Source organism: Plutella xylostella, chromosome 20 (assembly GCF_932276165.1).
Source record: "Plutella xylostella chromosome 20, ilPluXylo3.1, whole genome shotgun sequence".
Lineage (NCBI taxonomy): Eukaryota > Metazoa > Arthropoda > Insecta > Lepidoptera > Plutellidae > Plutella > Plutella xylostella.
In genome coordinates this window covers 5287882-5308784 of record NC_064000.1, presented here as the reverse complement: position 1 = coordinate 5308784, position 20903 = coordinate 5287882, and the positions used below count along the sequence as shown (strand labels likewise).

The following is a 20903-nucleotide window of genomic DNA, read 5'->3' as shown; positions in this document are numbered from 1 at the left end:
ATTACATTTTAAATACATTTTGTACCAACTGACAGACGTTTGACAGGCAACTTAATACGTTTAGTATTTGGTGAAATTCCACCCTAATCTGACTGGCTATTATTTCTCCACGGTGACAAATCAAGGCAGCTCTAGTGTAAATGGTAAAAATAAAACCAGATTTATTAACTTTTAAACCCACAATTTTTTTGTTATCGTTTCACCGGTCCAAATCGCGCATCAATAACAGACGCTTACCCTCACCGATCGTTACAAAACCAGCACTGAAGTGAACACAACGAGTTTACTTGCACCATTACTTAACTGAAACACGGAAGACATGCCGACACGCGAGCTCTGATACTCCAGTTAGTAATCGAGACGTATTGTGCACGTGGATCGAGCTAGATTCGGTTTGGTGGAAACATAACCTAAAAATGTAAAAACTCCGATATTCAACAGTAAAAGTCGATATATTTTGAATGGCTCAGGCAATTTTGTTAAAATAAGGCTAAAAACACCCGGGATAAAATTACCTATGGCCTTAAAAAACACCCCTCTTTTTCCATCAAGGGTTAAAATATGATTTGAAAAAGGCTTGTTATTTAGAGGTGACCAAAAGTGAGATGAGAAGAGGTGATTAAAATTCACACGATCAAAAATGCAGTAAACTAGTATGTGCTACTTAGCTAAGAGTTAATGGATAAGCACATTTGCTTTTATTTATATCAAGTGCGTCAAAGTAAATTATATAAAATATATACCTAGAAAGAACAAAACAATTTCTGACATCCGGTAGTAGAAACTTAATATTTGTTTAACCCGTTTTTTTATGAGAAGTCATAAAGAAGTTATTAACCTGAGAGGTGACGATGTGGCCGATTTCAGGATCTCCATTTTTGTTAAACGCCTTTTTAGTAGGTATTATTAGTATATATTTTTCAACGGTTATGGAAAACATCGAGAGGAAACCTGCACATCTAGATTCTAGATGTGTATCCTAAGTGCATTGTACTTATCCCAAAACGGCGATATGGTTCGCAACCTATCACGTGAGTACAAATGTGCTGCGAAAAGTGGATGGCTCGCTTGTGAGCCACCTCTGACTACCCTTTCGGGGATTACAGTCGTATATGCAGTATATTTTTCAATTTTGAATAAAGCAATATGCTTACTAAATCAATATTTAATTCATTATTTAACATATTTTACGTCTATATAGCAAGTATTAGTCACGTGACTTTGTAGGTACTATGGGTAGCAAAGTAGCAGATTATGTTTTTTACGAATTTCCAAAATTTTACACAAAAAAAGTTTAACAAAAGTTTTCAGGACGACTTCTAGACCACTTTCGGATTACTATGCCACCTTTGTAACACCATGTATAAACACAATATTGACGAAAGTGCTATGCCTTGCCTACCCCGCAAGGGAGGTCTGAAGTTAAAGGTGTGAGTGTGTGTGTGTATGAGTTTATGTGTATAAAAAAGCTCCAGATCCCATTGAGACACTATTTTTAGAAGGGTTATAATCATCGTAGGTATCTTTCATTCACAACCACTTTATTAAGTTACTTATAGACAATACTTAGTTACAACGAAACCGTGTATTAATGTCAAACAATAATTAATTTATGTTCGTTAACTGAATGACATTTCCATAAATGAAGGAACGAGACTTCAAAGTAATTTATAACATGTATTTTTAAATGTTATCGAGATATACTTATCAGATGTCATAAATATTATGCCACAGGACAATATAACTTATGTAAGTTGATATTAACAACATTGACTACATTTTTATATTAATTATGTTGATTGGAAGCTTTGCAAATCCATAACAAGTCGGTAAGTACCTACTTTCTTAAAAATTGCCTTCTCGCCAGAAATAGTAAAAAAACAAGAACCTTACTTAGGTAAGCTTACACAAGCTTTGTAACTTTAATAATACTTATAGCAAATCATGTTATAACTACACTTACGGGCGATGAAACAGTTCCACTCTCAAAACGCCGACACAAATCAACCCCCATTTTTTCAAACATGTAATTTAAAATTTGAACAAAATATTACCATTTTAAGTTGGTAATATCCTGAAGCTCTGTTCAATGTACTTCAATGTTGTAGAAAGCGTTATTAACCGTTTAGGAGTAATTTGGTGATTTTCTCAGTGGGATCTTTTCATTGCCCGTGAGTGTACGAGTACTATCTATAAATTGATTGACGTGATTGAGATAAGTTTTCTTAGCAACGGAAACAAATCACGACCGTCCCTTAGAAACAACAATTTCACAAAAAATCTGAATAAAAGGAACTTGCAAACGGCTCAAATAATAGGCGGTCCAATTTTCATAAAATTCACCGTTTAAGTTTTCACGTTTCCCAAGTGAGTTAGCTAACCCTATGCTTGGCTAATTTTGATGCAACCCGCCGCGCGCCGCTGCGCACTAAGTTGCTGTTTCACGTTGCATTTTGAGGGTTAACCTACATTTTTATTGCTCGCCATTTTGCTTATGACCTTTGAAAGGACTAATGAAATAGCATAATCTTATTCTTGTGAGAAATAGCTGGTGATGTGCGTGCACATTAAGTATTCTCGATGTTTCGCCATTTTGGATCGAAAATTATTAGTCTCGAATAACGACCAAAGCACATATAGAATATTTATTGACAAATCTTGTGTTTTAAACACTCACGTTCCGGCGACCCATTCGTAAACCAGATCTGTTGTGTCTGATTTCCCCAAGGATTAAAGGACCTTAGTACCTATATGAGATTTTATGAAAGTGTTCCATCCAAAGGTTGTCTGGTAGAGATTGCTATAAGCAATAAGGCCGCCTATTTGTACTTTTTTTGTATTTTCTGTTCTTGGTGCAAATAAAGTGAAGAATAACTTCAGTAAATAGGAACATGACAATATACGTGTTTGCGTTGCTTAATCAACCATATATGTAATTTTTGTTCAGTACAATACATATATAACTAGTCAGAATCAATCAAGTAGGTTACTTTACGGTTCGTTTACCTAAAGCAAGGAAACAGGCTGAAGTCTGAAATACTTAAGTACATAATTAAAGTAAATACTTATATAATAATAAAAAACAATATAAATCATGGATTCATTTAAGATAGTGAATCTGAAATGAAGAAATTATTCATTTTTCACGTCAAACACACGAGACGTCATAAAACGTGCCAATTTTAGCACACGCCTCTGGCCGTATGTGTGAAAACTTTAACTAAACACATGTAACATCAGGTAATGTACCATTATAAAAACCTAACGTAATTAGTGAACCTCAAAAGATTTTTCATACTATACATAATCCATTGCTACTTTTTAGGTCCTAGTTTATGAACAAATACAGCAATGTATGTTGCTCGATGCTTACTAAAGTCAAAGGCAACCAAAGTGGAAGTATAAAATTGAATGGCATGATTTATGGTTTCCTGGCTTTCCTGCTATATACCCATGTAAAACATACACAATAGGAATGTAAAACGTGTGTTCAAAATTCAATCTCTTTACGTTAACTATAAAATCCGTCCATGGATAAATATTTGATTATCCTACTTTAATATTATAAAGGCGAAAAATTGTGAGTATGTGAGTGTGTATGTTTGTTACTTCTTCACGACAAAACCGCTGAACCGATTGTAATGGAATTTGGTATGGAGTTAGCTGATACCCTGTTTATGTATATCCTACTTTTTACCGTGGAATTCCTACGGGAAAACTTTAAAAGGCGAAGCGGAGCTCGCGGGAACAGCTAGTTTTCAATAAAGAAGAAAAACTTCATCAATCTTTATACTATATATATACTACTATATATATACTACGATGCCACATATCCATACATATAAAATTTATGAATATAAGGTATATTTTGCTCTAATTACACTTCACATCACTTATAAACGACCCCTATCATATTAAGGTAACAATAAGATTTACCTGCCTAATTATAAAAATTCAAGATCTCATACTTAGCTCAAGCTACTCATGTCATAACAACTAAATTGTCTATTCATCTAAAACCTGTTTTATGCAAATATTATGCTAGTGTGCTCACACAAACCCGGTCTAAGTACGGTGTGAGAATATCTTCTTTTTTTGGTATATCAGACGTATAGATAATGATATTTAAGACGATAACGATTTCTGATATAAAACAGATGCTACTGCCTTTTTTGAAACTATAAGGCCGCGACTAGGCAAACGTAGTGTGGGACGCCCTCCGGCTAGATGGGGTGACGACTTGCGAAAGATGGCTGGTTATGATTGGATGCGTAAAGCTAAAGATCGCATCCAGTGGCGTGCTTTGGGAGAGGCCTACGTCCAGCAGTGGACTGCTATAAGCTAATGATGAAGAAAAAGTTACTGCACATTATGTAGGTAAGTACATTACTTATCGTAAAAAATGACTCATGTGGGTAACGAATATAAAACGTACGTGAAATAATTCTTATTTCTCAAGACAGATATCAATGATAAAGATAAAGATAAGAATCAAGATGCTTACTTATATTTCTATGAGTCATCTAAAACTAAACCATTATATTATCCAGTTCAACTCTAGGGGGTCACAACGGTAAAGAGAGTTAGACTAGTTTAACCGCGGCTTTAGACTATTGATTTGAATGAAAGCTCTGGACTATAACCGGTGATAAACCAGTACTATCTTAAGTGTACGTTTTATAATAAGAAGGTAGGTGATAAACCGTAGGTCCCTACACTTTCTATCTCATAGCAAGATGCACAATCTAAGAAGTTTAAGGGTTCCTGAAGCTTCTTAAATTGTGAGGATCCCCTCGAGTCCTTGGATACCACAGATATCACAGTCTGAAAAGGTAAGCGTCCACCTATCGGTACATATCGGACCAAACGCATTTTCATAAATGCAATGCTGATGAAGTGGACGTACTTGTGTGAATTTCTATACAAATAATACTGATCGCGATGTATCCGTTTCGTACGATGCCGAAAAGTAGACGATTACCTTAGGCCTTAGACCATAATCTCTTCTTAATAATTTGGTTCGAAAGTGTACCTACCTACCAAGTAAGTAAGTATGAATATAGAACAGATTCAGACTAATTACCTCACCAGATGTGAACGTATGTCGTAACTAAACCATAATAAATAAAGGTTAACAGCGTTACCAGATGAAAAGATAACTTAGAGTGTTTGCATATTATATAAGTACCATGTACCTACATTGTACATACATATCTACACAATACCTAATTACTTTCTGTAAAAAAAGTTATTACCGGCAAAGGAATGGTCTCACAAGACACATGTGATGTTAAAGTGTATTTTTAAATCATACTGCACATGCAAAAACCTAAAATTGAGGCCCCAACAGGTTTGGACATTAAAACGGAGCAAAAAAATTAAGTCCAAAATAATCCTTTGTAATTATCATTATTTATTTTCGATCGCAGACTTTGGGAGAAAACCGTCTTTCCAGTATTGAACATTCGTGTTTGCGTCAAAGGTATTATAGACTCTAGCGACGGTGTCTACGCAACGATTGTGATAGGTGTGTCTATTGTTATAAGGTTTAGTTTCCTCTGATATAATGAAGTTGTTCCTCGGTAGAAGTTCAAAGGTCTTGCTAATCAGGTTTGCGGACGCTTGTCACCGGTGAAGCCAGCTCCATAATGTATTTCCAATAAAAATATGCTTCTTTAGGTATTATAAAATAGATAATTTATATTTGAAGCTGCTTTAATATGCGATGCTGCCGGTACTGTGTTCTTTTGAAGTACAAATAAATAGATAAGTGGTTCCTTTTGTCACATTATTATAAAGATTATTTGTAAGATACCATCATCTGTTTGTCTCATGGCAATACAAAATTATAATTATAGGTATTAGACCTATAATAATAATATTATAATAAATACAGAGCTAAATGATTATATAAAATATATAATTTATTCAATACACGCGGATTTTCCGACGCATAAAAAATTTAGTTTTGCAAAATACGACTTAAAACAATTAAATTGTTCATAATTAACCGATTTGTGTGAATTTAAACAATTTATTTATGTCGTTTCGTCGTTGCATATCTAAATGACAGTAAAAATATCATTAGTCAAAACAATTGGTTTAATGCGCTGGTTTGGTTGCTATTTTTGGCATGTAATTAATTTTTTTACATTTCAAATTGCTAAATAAAGTTGTTGTCACGCATGCTATTAATTAATATATAATGTGATTGTTTATTTTATTTGACTATTCTAGGATTGGTATGTTGCATATATTATGTCGTTAGCTTTTTCAGACTAGTCTATAATACTATATAAGACCATCATAATCATTGAAGAGATTCACGATGATTTTTTAAAGATGAAGTTATGTTTAATGCTTACTTGCTACCTTACTATATCCAATAACACGTAGATAAATAGAATAACCTAATTATTCTAATTTTAGCGAATCATTAAGGGAAAATGTTACTTATGGCTTTATAGTTAATCTTGAACAAATATTGGATTCATCATATCGTAAGTATTTTATTTACTAAGACTTCAATTTATATGCCATAGCCACTGCCAGTTTCAGATCAGAGAACATCAGATAGACAATGATGTCGATTCTGAAGGCAGAAATTCTAATTTTAGAGATGTCTAAACCTTAAATTCTTTGTTTAAAATTAGAGACTCTATGAGTGATTTTGTTAATCTCATTTTTCGCTGGCAAAATTTTAAGTTTGACAGCGTTAAAATTAGAATTTCTGCCTTCAGAATAGCTACCACTAAGCAGTACTTAAGTTCATGCTTACGTATATTTACTCAAATGTAAACTAGACCTTACTACCTTTACTTCAAGATTATACAGATCTGATAATAATAGTCCTAACATAGTGTTTTATACGGTGACTCTTGTATCTACTAAGAGTAGAGCTTAAATCGACAACAAATTTCACGTGACTTAGAGAAATAAATGTGTAAGTAATAAGAACTAATTTAGTTGAATTTAGCAAGCACTTTCAGTATCATTGAATTTGCATTGCATAACTGACATTACACAAGAGCGAGAGAAAAAAAAACACAATGGATTTGAGAATTGCCTATTATCTCTGCTTTTACGGCGGGAACAGCTGTTCGGCGTTCCAAAATCAAATTTAAATTAAGAAGGTTTAGGTCATGGCGGGTATCGATTATTTGGATTATCGTGCACAATCATGTGCATACGTGAAGTCAGTTTTTTTTACAATCTCGATAAGTACTTTAATGATTGAAAGCTATTTATATATATATATATATATATATATATGTATTACCAAAATAGGTAGGTATTATTTCCCGACGGATACCTAGTACCTATGTCCTTACACAATAGATAAGTAAGTACAATCGTGACAACTGAGGCAAGTCAGTATGTTTTTATTACTTCTGTGCGAATAATGTAAGGTAAGAAACTTATTGGAAAATCAAAAATACTCACTTGTAGATTGAACTATCGACGAAAGGGAGGCCCCGGCGCACTCGAAAGGAAAACACTTTTCGCACACTTATTACCAGCCATGCACATAATCCATCACAGTTTTGAATTTAGAAAAAGAAGAAAACAGCCACAGAGAATATAGTGCCTAGTTGTTTTTTTTTTATTAAGGCGTCCAAGGCACTCGCGACACAATTTTTCCGGTGTGTGGAAAACTGATGCCGCGCGCTAGCGACGCGGGCGACGGCGACAGGGCGACTGGCCGCGGAAGCCTCCCCACACTGCCAATTCCATTTTCAAGCGTAGTGGGGTTAGGCTGGATGCTTGAAGTATCTTTGCCTTTTTGGCTGGTGCTGAAAAAAATACCGCGAATATTTTTTGTCAGTTTTTTCTTGCTGGCATTTTTATGGGTTTTGTTTTATTCTTGGATTTTATTTCACCTACCTACCGTTTTTCTGGGGGGAAATGTACATCCTTAAAAATATATATGTGCCAGGGTATGGCATACTCATTAGCAAAGGCTCACTTTGATCACTGTCTACTCCCACTAATGAAAACATTAGGTAACTTTGTAAAAAGAAAAAATCTAAATATTTTCCAAAAATGTAACATGGTACATAGTTAAAATAAAGACCTCGCCAGAGGTGTCTGCCCATAGGTTCATTTTCACATTTCATGATCAAATTCAATTACAGTTATGTATATAACATGTTTATAATTAGCTTATTTTGTGTATATATTTTTTTTTTCGTAGCGCATATCAACATTTTCGGTTCGCCAAGTAAAAGACTTCAACGGGGGTCCAAAATGAAAGTTCTATGCGCATAAAAAAAATAAACTAAGTAGATTTTTATTTTACAAATTAGGTTGCGATATGCGGTTTATAAAAAATACCTCTATATATAAAATGTATTGAAGGATGCCATTAACTCTGTTATTAATAAGGTACTTATTAGTAATTAATAGTCCCCTACGTGATAGTATATTCCATGTAGGTAACACTTAAATGTTTAAATTAAGTTGTTATAATGAGATCTTTGCGTTAAGAAGGCAAGAGTATGTAAGTGTTCAGAAAATCCTATGTTTTATGTTTGAATCTGCAATATCTTGTGTTTTTTATAAAATAACGATACTTATGGGTAAATATAGTTTTATAATAAGTTCCTAGGGATAAATTTAACATTTTATTTAATATTCTGATATAAAAATAAAATAAAAACTACATATTTACTGCATACAGGGTTGTATACAGTAAGTAGGTAGATTTTTTTAAAGTTATATATATATCATGCATTTTCATGGGTGATCTTTCTGTAGGCAGATTTGCATAAAACGGCAAATTGGATAAGTATTTATGTCTGTCTACTATGTATCTACAAAGAAAGTGATCATAATTTTTGGTACTTACCACGATTTGATACAGAATATCGGTATAGTGTGAACAGACCTTTAGACACATCAAGTATCTATGTAAAGGTGGGTCTACGCTAGACGAACCGAGCACGAGCGGAGCACGAGCCGAACACAATTCGTATAGTGTGGACGACTACAAGCCCCGAACGAGCGCGCTGCGAACATTTCGTTCGTGCTCGGCTGCGTGCCGCATGTTGTCGGTTTTTTGACGAACACAAAGGGTTTTGCTGGGCGTTCGAGGACAGTGCTCGTTGTAGGTTCGTTGTACGTCCACACTTGACACCGTGAACGACGATACCTGAATGGCTCCGCTCGTGCTCGGTTTGTCTAGCGTAGACCCACCCTAATAAATATCGATTTTACATACAAACGGAAACGTCTAATATTGTTGCAAACGATAGCTTATGTGAAGGATACGTATAGGTAGGTGTCGTAACTGGTTATTTAGATTTAGAAATACTCACTGTTTACCGGTGTGATTATGAATATTGATTATTTTGACTCACTATATATAACTGGAGAAGGGCAAATAACATACCTAAATAGAGAGAACCTGCAAAATAACTGACCTTTCTTTAAGAAAACTTGTGTACAGTGGTCTGTTACATGAACACTAAGGAGTAATGATGATACAAAATAATACTCGTACACTTACAACTCAAGACAACACAAGCAATGAAAAGGTGCCAGTGAAATATGGAACGTTAATGACAAGTGGAACTTTTTCGTCTCTTGTAAGTAATTAAAATTATTTGTCGTGTATCCTTAGCCTATTAGTAATTTACGACTATTAATCATTCATATTGCAAGATCTAGATACCTATTCTTTAGTCTATTTTTTAATCTGTCTGAATGAACTTCCGTTGCTGACCGGTCAGTTTTGGTTCAATGCTAGATGTACCTTCTAGATTAAACTTAAAAAAGCTATTGTTTTTTTTATAGTCTATTATAGCGTTGTATTCTATTTTAAGAACATTGATATGTGATTTCACGATTATAAAATATTCTGTTCCCTCATTTATGAATAAATCATTAATATACTTACAGCCGAAAAAAGTGACTCAGGATTCTTAACAACATATTTTATTCTATGACTTTTCGCAAAATTGAGAAAGTCATAGAACGATCATATAATACAGCTAGGTGTTTAAAAAGAAAATTATACTACACCTGCTCGATTTGAAGGTCGTCAGACTGATCGTCAAGGTCAACAAAATCAAATTAAAATTCGACCAGATAAAAAACATCACCAAAAATTGAGTTGACTATCGTGCCAACCTCACGATATGAACTCTTTGCATGCAACCTATTAATATAATTAGAAAAAAAAGTGGGTCGGTGCGTTCGAGCAGTTCAAATAATTTTGAATAAAGAACACGTTTTCTACGTAACCTCAAGTGATAGGCAACCAACGCAGTAAAACGTGATTGCTTGCACAGTTAGCATGCTAGATTATCTAGGTTCTTTATCAGTCTTAGATAGACTATCTAGATTTAAAATTAAAGATTGGTGACTCTATCAGCAGCGATTTTTTTGAGGTATTATAGTTCAGTGTTACTCAAGGGGTGAAAGCAAGAAAGAGGAAGCTACGATCAGGCGCCAAACCCCGCCTTGGGAACTAAATAAGGGGCACGAGGTAAACACAACAAATGCGAGGAAATTAAATCAACATGATATAACAAACTAATAACATGCACATATATTTAGGATAAAGGATAAAACCCATTTAAATAGTCCCTGAAAATACCACCATACGCCGATATTTAGCAAATGGGTTTCCTCTCGAAGAATCCGTTATTACGAGTACAACCAAGTATATTACCACTACCACAGCCGCAAAATTACACTCATACTTTTCACGGGGTAAAAAAGTAGGTCTTATGCAAAACAGGACCCGTGGTCTAGAAGAACAAATTAAAACTACACAAGATTTGAGTAAAACACGAAGCGAGCACTGACTATTGCATACATTAACATGCACTAGTTTTTTGAAAAGGATGCATTGGGTGTTGTAATCAGGTGACTGAGTCAGACCACTTTGCTTCGTATTGTTACGCCACTAAGGCATAAGGTGCACACGCTTGGTGATGATATAATTTAAATACAGAATGTCAAAGAAGGGGATAACTCAGAGGGGTGGAGTGTATTAAAATAATAATGATTATTTCATTATTTAACATATATTATAATTAAAAAGTAAATGCATCTATGAAATTATGTCGCAATGTAAGCTATATTTTAAGCTTAAATATTTATTCGGTGTTTGTCTTTTGTCTGACCTTTTCAGACAATTGGATAATGTAATTGTAAATTAATAGTTAATTACTTAATTTATGGTGCTAAAAATTTAATGTACTTATTTACAAACTTTTTTTTTTCAAAATATGTAATATAAGTAATATATTGTGCTACACTCTCTAAGCGGTAAAATTACATTGAAACTAATTTACACTGTTTTGTACATACATACATCTAAGCAACCTACATGTACCTAATTTATGGCAATAAAGAAACTGAACTGGTGGGTAAAAAAGTGTAGGTACATTGATAATTTTATGATGGTTACTTTCGGATGCTACTGAACTTACAAGAATATACCAACCATTAAAGTTATCACATCCCATATATCACCTGATACGTTAACAATACTTTTCTATGTAAACATTTCCTCAACACATTTACAAATGACATCAATTTACAGAGATAATTACCTACTCTTAAAACGGTGTCGTCTCAACAATATCCTGATAAATTGATCGTCAATCATCCATAGACAAGCCTTGAAATCCATAGACATAATTCTTATCCTCTATAGTCTATGATTAGCTAATAACTTATTTAATTATGTAGAGGACACACCGAAGGTTTGCATCTAGGAAGTCAAATAGGAAATAAGGTGGAAGCGTTGGAAACAATACCTTTATAAGGTTTTTGCTTTCCTTGGGAAAATATCGGCGATAGTAAAGACACGCGTTTGACTTATATGGCGTGTTACTTAAGACGGTAACTACTTATTCTTTTAAGAAATAAGGTAGTGAAGTCATTTTACTTGCAGAGCACTTGGCATAATATCGATAGAAATTGGTACTCACTGGTAATACTATTATCATCCAAGGTATGTCTCGTTCTCGTTGTATATTATTCCTCAAATTCATAGACCGTATTGTGAATTTACAACATGTCAACATGTCAATTAAAATTGTCTTTAAAGCACACGAGTTTCGACTCTTTACAATAAATTACAATACTTACAATAAATTTGGTAATATACCTACTCTTTACTGTAAATTTTAAACCTATTGTAAAGTGTCAAAACGCTCTATAAATTTAGGGGTATAAATGTAAACCGGCCATAATCGCTATGTAAGAGCTATGTTGCCTTGACAAAACTATAGGTATATCTCGAAGGTTGACAAATTATAACTATTTAGGTGTTTTCAACTTCACTCATGTTATGGTTAACAAATCACACAGAATCAGCTTAAAATAATCCAACCACGCATATAGACCGCATTATTTTACTGATGCACTAAAGACAGCCTTCCATTGAATCTTATTTCAATGAGAGAAGGGCTGTAGTCCCTTGGCATTGTCACTGAAGAAGGAAGGTAAGTACATGCCAGGTTAAGGACAATAAACAATAGGTAATTTGCGGTTTACGTGGACCTTTGAGGTCCCCGAACAAGAAAAGTAACGAAAAATAATTTTCTTAGGTTGAGTTCCGTAGCTTATTTCATTATCAGTCCGTAATCATCCAAAAATGGACTTAGGCCTCGACTTAAAACAGTTAAAACGTCCCAACACTCTGTCCTCGCCTTTGGGTGAATTTCCCGCAGCCAAAAATTGCGTGGCATCAATGAAATCGGTACTAAAAAACCAAGTTATAATTTTCTAATATTTTTTTCCGGTTAAGTGAAATAGTTATCTATGTGTAGCACTAAATATTGTTTTAAAATGATTAATGGATATTTAAAAAAAAAACATTAAACCTCCAAATCTTTCATTGCCGTGTCTGTCCCCACGTCACCACGTTTTGTATTATTCTTCATTGATGAAAAAATATTGAGTATTGATAGTTAAACTTAGATTCATTTGATACATTAATAGTTAAAGTAATGTCACGGAATAAATGACAATGGGCAGATTGGGACCACCCTCCAATAGCATTAAGACTAACATCGTTGGATAGGTCTTGTCAATAGGAATAACTTTTGCTATGACAGCTTTGTTGTCACAGTTGTCCGTTCGGAGATATTTGACTTATAAGTTCCGATACTCGTCAGTTCATCTTACTGCTATTGGAGGCTGGACCACCCTCCAATAGCATTAAGACTAACATCGTTGGATAGGTCTTGTCAATAGGAATAACTTTTGCTATGACAGCTTTGTTGTCACAGTTGTCCGTTCGGAGATATTTGACTTATAAGTTCCGATACTCGTCAGTTCATCTTACTGCTATTGGAGGCTGGACCACCCTCCAATAGCATTAAGACTAACATCGTTGGATAGGTCTTGTCAATAGGAATAACTTTTGCTATGACAGCTTTGTTGTCACAGTTGTCCTTTCAGAGATATTTGACTTATAAGTTCCGATAGTCGTCAGTTCATCATCGGAACTTATATGTCATAAATCTCTGAACGGACAACTGTGACAACAAAGCTGTCAAAGCAAAAGTTATTCCAATTGACAAGACCTATCCAACGACGTTAGTCTTACTGCTATTGGAGGGTGGTCCAGCCTCCAATAGCAGTAAGATGAACTGACGAGTATCGGAACTTATAAGTCAAATATCTCTGAACGGACAACTAAGACAACAAAGCTGTCAAAGCAAAAGTTATTTCTATTGACAAGACCTATCCAACGACGTTAGTCTTACTGCTATTGGAGGGTGGTCCATCCTCCAATAGCAGTAAGATGAACTGACGAGTATCGGAACTTATAAGTCAAATATCTCTAAACGGACAACTGTGACAACAAAGCTGTCCAAGCAAAAGTTATTCCTATTGACAAGACCTATCCAACGACGTTAGTCTTACTGCTATTGGAGGGTGGTCCATCCTCCAATAGCAGTAAGATGAACTGACGAGTATCGGAACTTATAAGTCAAATATCTCTGAACGGACAACTGTGACAACAAAGCTGTCAAAGCAAAAGTTATTCCTATTGACAAGACCTATCCAACGATGTTAGTCTTATTGCTATTGGAGGGTGGTCCCAGCTCCCATATATTTTTGCCCATGCTCTTTTATTGAAATATATAAAGAATATAACGAACGGTAAGTGAAAATTCATGTGTCCCAGAACTTCTGTTCATCGCCGTGGCCTAAACATGATCAAGGATATTGTTTTACCTATGAACTTGGGTGCCCCCCTCAGTGCGCTAAACGTTTCTTACAAGTATCGCCTAACTGCTCAACGTAGAAGGAGGTACCTACATCGGTGCCCGCGTTTTTGCGCTATAGTGAAAATCAGTAAAAATTTTGGGGACTGGACATTTTTTCTTTCATTGCCGTGGATAGATATAACTTCTTTAAAATTAAGTTTGTCTTCTAGAGTAAGCATTCAAAAGAAAGCATTTTGAAAATATTTACCTTATAAAGTGTTTATTTCTTCGAATAGTTAATACTTTTTTAGTTATTTATATTTAATACCTTGGTTTTCATCGCCATGCTTTCATTTCCGTGGCTTCCGTGGCCAATATTTGCTATGGCAATGAAAAAAAAGCCACGGCGATGAAAAAAAAATCATTGCCATGTCTTGTAAAATAATTTGTATTCATTGCCGTGGTTAGGTTATTCATTTCCGTGGCCAGGTTATTCATTTCCGTCACTTATGTTTTCATCGCCGTGGTATGAATGATTAGGCAAATTAACATATCTTTACCATCTTTTACCTGTAATACAGGTAATACCGATCACTGACATATTACCTACAGGACTAGTCAAATTACCTCTTTTTGCAGTGCGTTAAAACGGGTGCGTATCGCGATGTATAAAAACGAAATATATAATATTACATTAATAATAACAATCACAACATAAATTATAATGAACGTTATGTATAAATAAGATCGGTGGTAGCCCAGTCGGGTAAGCGCCCGCTTCCCACGCCAGTGATGCGGGTGCGAATTCCAGCGCTGACATGTACTTACGGTGAAGGAAAACATCGTGATGAATCCTGCATATCTACCTATTGATTTAGCACATCTAGATAATATGTGAACCCACCAACCCAGCCAGAGCCAGGTGCAGGTACTTACACCTCCCACAGATAGGCAAACCCCGGGTAAGACGGGGTCGCGGGGTAAGACAGGGCCACCCACATATATGCAACTGTACATCTTAGGAATCTGAGTAATTAGCCAACAGAAAGGCTTAAATGATTGACCTTTAGTGCGCCAGTGACATCAGGTGTGAGCGAATGAGTTTTTTGTGTAAGCTCAATTGTTTGTCGTGTGTCGTAGTGTCCATGTTAGTGTTGACCGGTAGAAACAACGTCACAACACAGTAAGTAAAACAGTGGCATTTTTGGTAATTGTGTGTTTTTATTTAAGGTTTGGTACGCTTTGTTTAGATATGTGCAAAATTACTTTAACATTGAAAGTTTTTTTTAATGAATTATTTTTATAAAAAATATTACGTGGGGCAAGACGGGGTAATTTTGGTGGGGCAAGATGGTGTATGGATCAAGCTTGGTGAAGTTTTTTTTTTCTCTAACCCGATATTTGACATTGAAGAGGGGCTCTAAAAGGGCTTCAGGGAAGTTGGCTAAAAACACAAAGCAGATACTGCCTACGAAGAAGAATAACAACGAAGATGACTGTGTCTACCTCTGCTGTGAGGATATCAACAGTCCTACTTTAAATCTAAGGAAAACTGGGTCGGATGTCAAAGGTGCAGGCGTTGGGCTCACACTGCAGGTGCTGGTGTTGACAATAAAAACACAGAAGAAGTGTTTGTATGTTTTGTTCCCCACCTACCTAGTATACTTACCCCATCTTACACGGGGCAAGATGGTTTATTTCCCATTTTTTACATTTCTTAAAATAAGTCAATTGTAATGATTACTATTTTGGCAAAAGCGGTGCCAAAGTGTTCGTCATTAAGTTCCTAATGAGCCATAAATAATTGATTACGTTGTGGTTATAAATACCTGTTGTTTTTTTTATTTTCCCTTAGCAACCCCGTCTTACCCCGGGTTGCCCTAGTAGAATAGAATATAATAGAACATACATCTCTGCAGGAACTCAGCTGGATGCTAAGAGGCCTTAATGCTTCTTGCAACGTGTAAGCCTCCGTATGAACTTGGGCAAGACAAAAGTCATGTAGAATGTTCACATAAAACCGGAGCCGGTGATCGTTCGTGAGACAACTATCGAAGTTGCGCAATAATATGACTACCGGAGGCAGACTATTCGGCTAGGCAGAAGCATAGAATAACGAGACTAGCACTTGTACTTGTTATTCTATGGCAGAAGCAACTTCGACAAGGAGGCTGAAAAGCGCATCCAACAGTCTTCAACCATTGCGCCCTGCCAGTTATGAAATATGGTGCAGAGACGTGGACACTGATGGTGGGACTGGTCCACCGATTTAAAGTCACTCAGCGTGCTATGGAGAGAGCTATGCTTGGGTTTTCTCTAATGGATGGTACCTATCAGAAAAGAGGTTATACGTCAGAGGACTAAGGTTACCAACATAGCTGTCAAAATATGCAAGCTTAGGCAGGTAGGTAGTGGCTGGATACAAAAGACCGAGGACCGAGTGTTGTGGCGCTCCTTGGGAGAGGCCTATGTCCAGCATTGGATGATGATGGGCTGATGATGATAACATGTACATTTCATATTATTATACCAATTAAAATATACTATAATCTAGCATAAAATATTCTATCATATCACATAATCTGTGTTAAATTACACAACACCATCAAAATCTCTAGCACCACAACCTAAAGATAGGTGCGATGACGAGAAAAGCGAGGAGGAGCGGTTAAGTGCACATGTTCATCAAAAGCGAAGCGGGGCTACATGGGGAGACGCTCTATGTTTAGGTTTTAGTGCAAGGAGTTTTAACTGCGTTATTATTATTGGCGCTATGTAGGGGGACGCTTAGCTGACCAACATGTTCACCTAACCGCACCTATCTTTATATTTTGGTGCTAGGTGTTTTGCCGGTGTTGTGTAATTCTGCACAGATTATGTCATATTATTTATTTATTTATTTATTTATTTATTTATTAAGCTTACATATTAGTTGTAGTTTTACAATGAGTCCCACAAAACTGTTTGTATACAATTTGCCTGTGGGATCGGAGTCTCTTATACTAAACAAAATACTTTTTTATGTTTTAGGTATTGTTATACATAATTGGTAATATCACAACAAATAATAAAATTATAATCTGAGGTGAACTTAAGGTAAGTTAAGCAAAAAATATTTTTTTAATTTAGTTTTAAATTTAGATAACATAGGCTCTTGTCGTATATCCTGAGGTAAACTATTAAGTAGGTACGGTATTCTTTTTTTTAGAGTTCTATCACCATAATAATTATTAACTTTAGGTACCTCAAATTTACCCTCAGATATAGACCTTGTGCCGTGTTTATGGGTAATGGGATGAAGGTAATTATTACAGGTTTTATAATTGTGAATGGCTAATAGATATTTAAATTTAACAGTGACTGGCAGAATTTTACATATTTTATACAGTTTTTTATAATTATCTCTACATTCTAATTTGGTTTTTGTATTAACTAGTAGCTTTAAAAATCGAGTCTGCAGTGTTTCTAGTTTATCTAAGTAGGTTTTAAAGGTTAGCCCATAACAATCAAGAGCATAATCTAAGATTGAATCGACTAAAGCAAAGTATAAACATTTTAACGTGCTAATAGGAACTTTATAACTTAAATGATAAAATTTACCTAATAATATCCTTAATTTATCGCTAATATATTCTATATGTTGAGACCATGAGAAATTATTATCAATCTTTACACCAAGGTAGGTTACACAATCTACTCTTTCTATTGGTTTACATTGACAATTAACCAAATTATTGTGGAGGCAGGAATAACTATGTGTTAATAAAGGTGGAGGTGATTCATTCAGATTTAAGTGAGGCGAGTGTAATATTAAAAGTTTAGTTTTGTCAGCGTTCAAGACGATGCCATTATCATGGGACCATCTTACGACAGCATCGATATCGTTTTGGATAGAGTAACAAGTGTCTGTGAGATTAAAGCCAGCACGTAATGTGCACAAGTCATCAGCAAACATATAAGCTGAACTATAATTTAGGGCCCCGCATAAGCTATTGACGTGCATGAGATAGCAGAGTGGGCCGCACCCGGAGCCCTGCGGCACTCCGCTGCGCACGCGCTGCTCGGCGCTCAGCGTGTCGGCCACCTTCACGCGGTACGAGCGCGCCGTCAGGTACTCGCGGAACCACTGGTTCAGGGGGCGCCCCACTCCACACTCCTCCATTGCATTTAATAGAGTGTCGGTATCGAGGGTATCAAAGGCCTTTTTGAAATCATAAAATATTGCAACAATGTGTTTTTTATTTTCTAAGTGCGTGTTTATTTCGTCTGTAAATTTGGATAATAATGTGTTAGTACTCTTACCTTGCTGAAATCCGTGTTGGTTATCAATTATAATACTATTTTTACTAAGAAATGCTGATATTTGTTTGACAATACACTTTTCTATAATTTTATCGATGCTTGAAAGTATTGCTATTGGCCTGTAGTTGGAAGTATTTTTACGATCTCCTTTTTTATGGATTGGACGGACAATTGTTTCTTTAAGCTTATTTGGAAATTTATGGCAAGTGACAGATAAGTTAATTAATTTAGCTAGGATGGGGCTGACCTCGTCCACCACGAGCTTCAGGTCGGCCATGCGCACCAGGTCGCTACCGGGCGCCTTGCCCGCGGCCATGTCGCTGATGACGCGCTTCACCGCCCTGTTGCTCACTGGCTGCCATCGCATACTCACATTAGCTTTATTTACATAGTTATCCCTACTTATCCATTTATCATCACATGCGTGTTTTATTTGTTCAATGTCATTTGAAAAGTTCTCAGCAAATTTATCACATATATCTTTTAAATCATCTTTACTATCCATATTATTAATTATCTGCTTATCTAATGACTGTTTCTTATTTCCTAAGAGTTTAGATATTACTTCCCATACTTTCTTAAGATTATTATTACAGTTCAATATACTTTGCCTATCATACTCATTTTTACATTTATTAATTACTTTCGTACATTTGTTTCTATATTTAGTATATGTAAGCCTTTTTACCATATTCTTCGGATCGTTACTCCATATTATAAATAACTTATCCCTTTCTATAATCATATTTTTTAGGTTAGTATTTATCCAATTTTTATTGTTTCTATTACTTTCGTTTTCTTTGATAGTAATGGTTTTAGTACAGTCTTTATATATATTTGCAAATATATCGATAAAAGAAGTGTATAACTCTATAGGACATTCAATATTTAATAAGTTAGAAAAGTTAGTATTTTGCAGTCTTTCTTTCACCATACGATTATCAATAATTCGGCGGGTAGTAGTGGCGGGGGGCGCGGGCGGGGCGGCGACGCGCGGGGGGCGGGTTGCGCCGCGAGCGGCCGCGGCCGGGGTCATCGCCCGGCCGCGGCCGCCCGCGCTCGCGCTTGCCGGAGTTTGTTTCCATTGTAGGACAGCTGAGATAAAGTAGTGATCAGAAATTTTATGTTTTATAACTGCAGAATTAATTAAAGCGCTTGGTATTCGAACATATATATGATCTAAACAGGATTCAACCAATTTACCAGCGACAATTTCTCTCCGTGTGACATCATTAATACACTTAGTAAATCCGTATTCAGCTAATAGTTGTTCATAATATAATACATCTTTGTCTTGCTTATTAAGAATATTTATATTTATATCTCCACAAAATATTACGTTACTATTTTTTGGCAATTTACGTAAAAGGTTACTGAATTCTAAATGAAATTCCTGTATTCTATTTTCGTTAAAATATCTAGGCGGTCTGTATATGGATATTAAGTAAAGTAGCTCATTATTGTAATTGAGTGTAATGGCAACGCACTCCGCAGCTCGCATGGCGCCCGCGCCCCCGAGCGCCGCGGCCGCGCGCGCGCCCAGGCCCTCGCGCGAGTACACGAGTATGCCACCACCACTACGCCCTTTACGTGTAAATACATTGACATTAAATCCCGTTATATGATATAATGATAACAAATCATAACTTATATTAGGTTCAGTAATGACTAGCACATCTATATGTTTTAAATGCTTACCCAGAGTAACTAATAGCTCGTTGAAATGCTTTTTAAGAGATCGAATATTAATATGAAATATACATAACCCATGTTTGTTAACCACTCTATTCATCCAGCAGTTGACAGTATCGGCACAAACATAGCTTAACGGTTCATCACTAATAGCATCCAATGTAAATAAATCCGTGAATTTTAAGCTTTAATTTAACACTTGATGAATCACTTTTACGTAACGATTCACTTTTTGTTAAGTAGACTGTTTATATCACTTTCGTTACGCACACAAATAGACTTGTCTCCATCGGATTTTTTAACTAATATCTATATTATTATATTATAGTATATTTTATGAATTTTACATAAAATGAACAGTATACAAATTGGATATTATACCTTATGAAAATGTAGATGTTATAGGTTAGGTTTATGATCAGGGTTTGTGAACGTTATTAGTGTGAAATGAAACATTTTGTTTTATACGTCGCAATACGGGCCCCACAATGCTACTTAGAGAATTCCATACTATATTCTTATTTTTTATACATACTGTCGTTCTTTCTTTCGTTCCAATATCTATCCAAATTTTCTGCCATACATACCTGTCTAAGTTTGCGTTTCCCTCACAGTCTTTTAAAAAAATTGCAGTGGATTGATTTTTTCATTTCCATTGTATACAGTTCTTTCATTGCCGTGGAAGTTTGTTTCATTGCCGTGGGCCTTTGTTTCATTTCCGTGGACGCTTGT

At 35.5% G+C, this 20903-nt stretch overlaps 2 protein-coding genes across 4 annotated transcripts in view; both read right to left on the bottom strand.

Annotated features, from left to right (window-relative positions):
- The window catches only part of LOC105384643 (A disintegrin and metalloproteinase with thrombospondin motifs 1), a 110525-nt gene extending 102831 nt beyond the window's left edge, over positions 1–7694 (bottom strand). For all 3 annotated transcript variants that reach the window (XM_048628163.1, XM_048628162.1, XM_048628164.1), the window contains exon 1: positions 7444–7694. The gene's annotated coding sequence lies outside the window, so the exon portion shown is untranslated. The remainder of the gene's footprint in view (positions 1–7443) is intronic.
- A 9376-nt stretch (positions 7695–17070) lies between these two features.
- LOC125490080 lies at positions 17071–20449 on the bottom strand. The gene has a single exon (XM_048628161.1). The coding sequence runs from the start codon at positions 20269–20271 to the stop codon at positions 17269–17271; it is 3003 nt and encodes a 1000-aa protein (XP_048484118.1). The 5' UTR covers positions 20272–20449; the 3' UTR covers positions 17071–17268.
- Between the last annotated feature and the right edge of the window lie 454 nt (positions 20450–20903).

What these genes read in the sequence shown, in the direction of transcription:
- LOC125490080 (XM_048628161.1), bottom strand. Translation starts at nt 20,271, where the DNA reads ATGAATAGAGTGGTTAACAAACATGGGTTATGTATATTTCATATTAAT.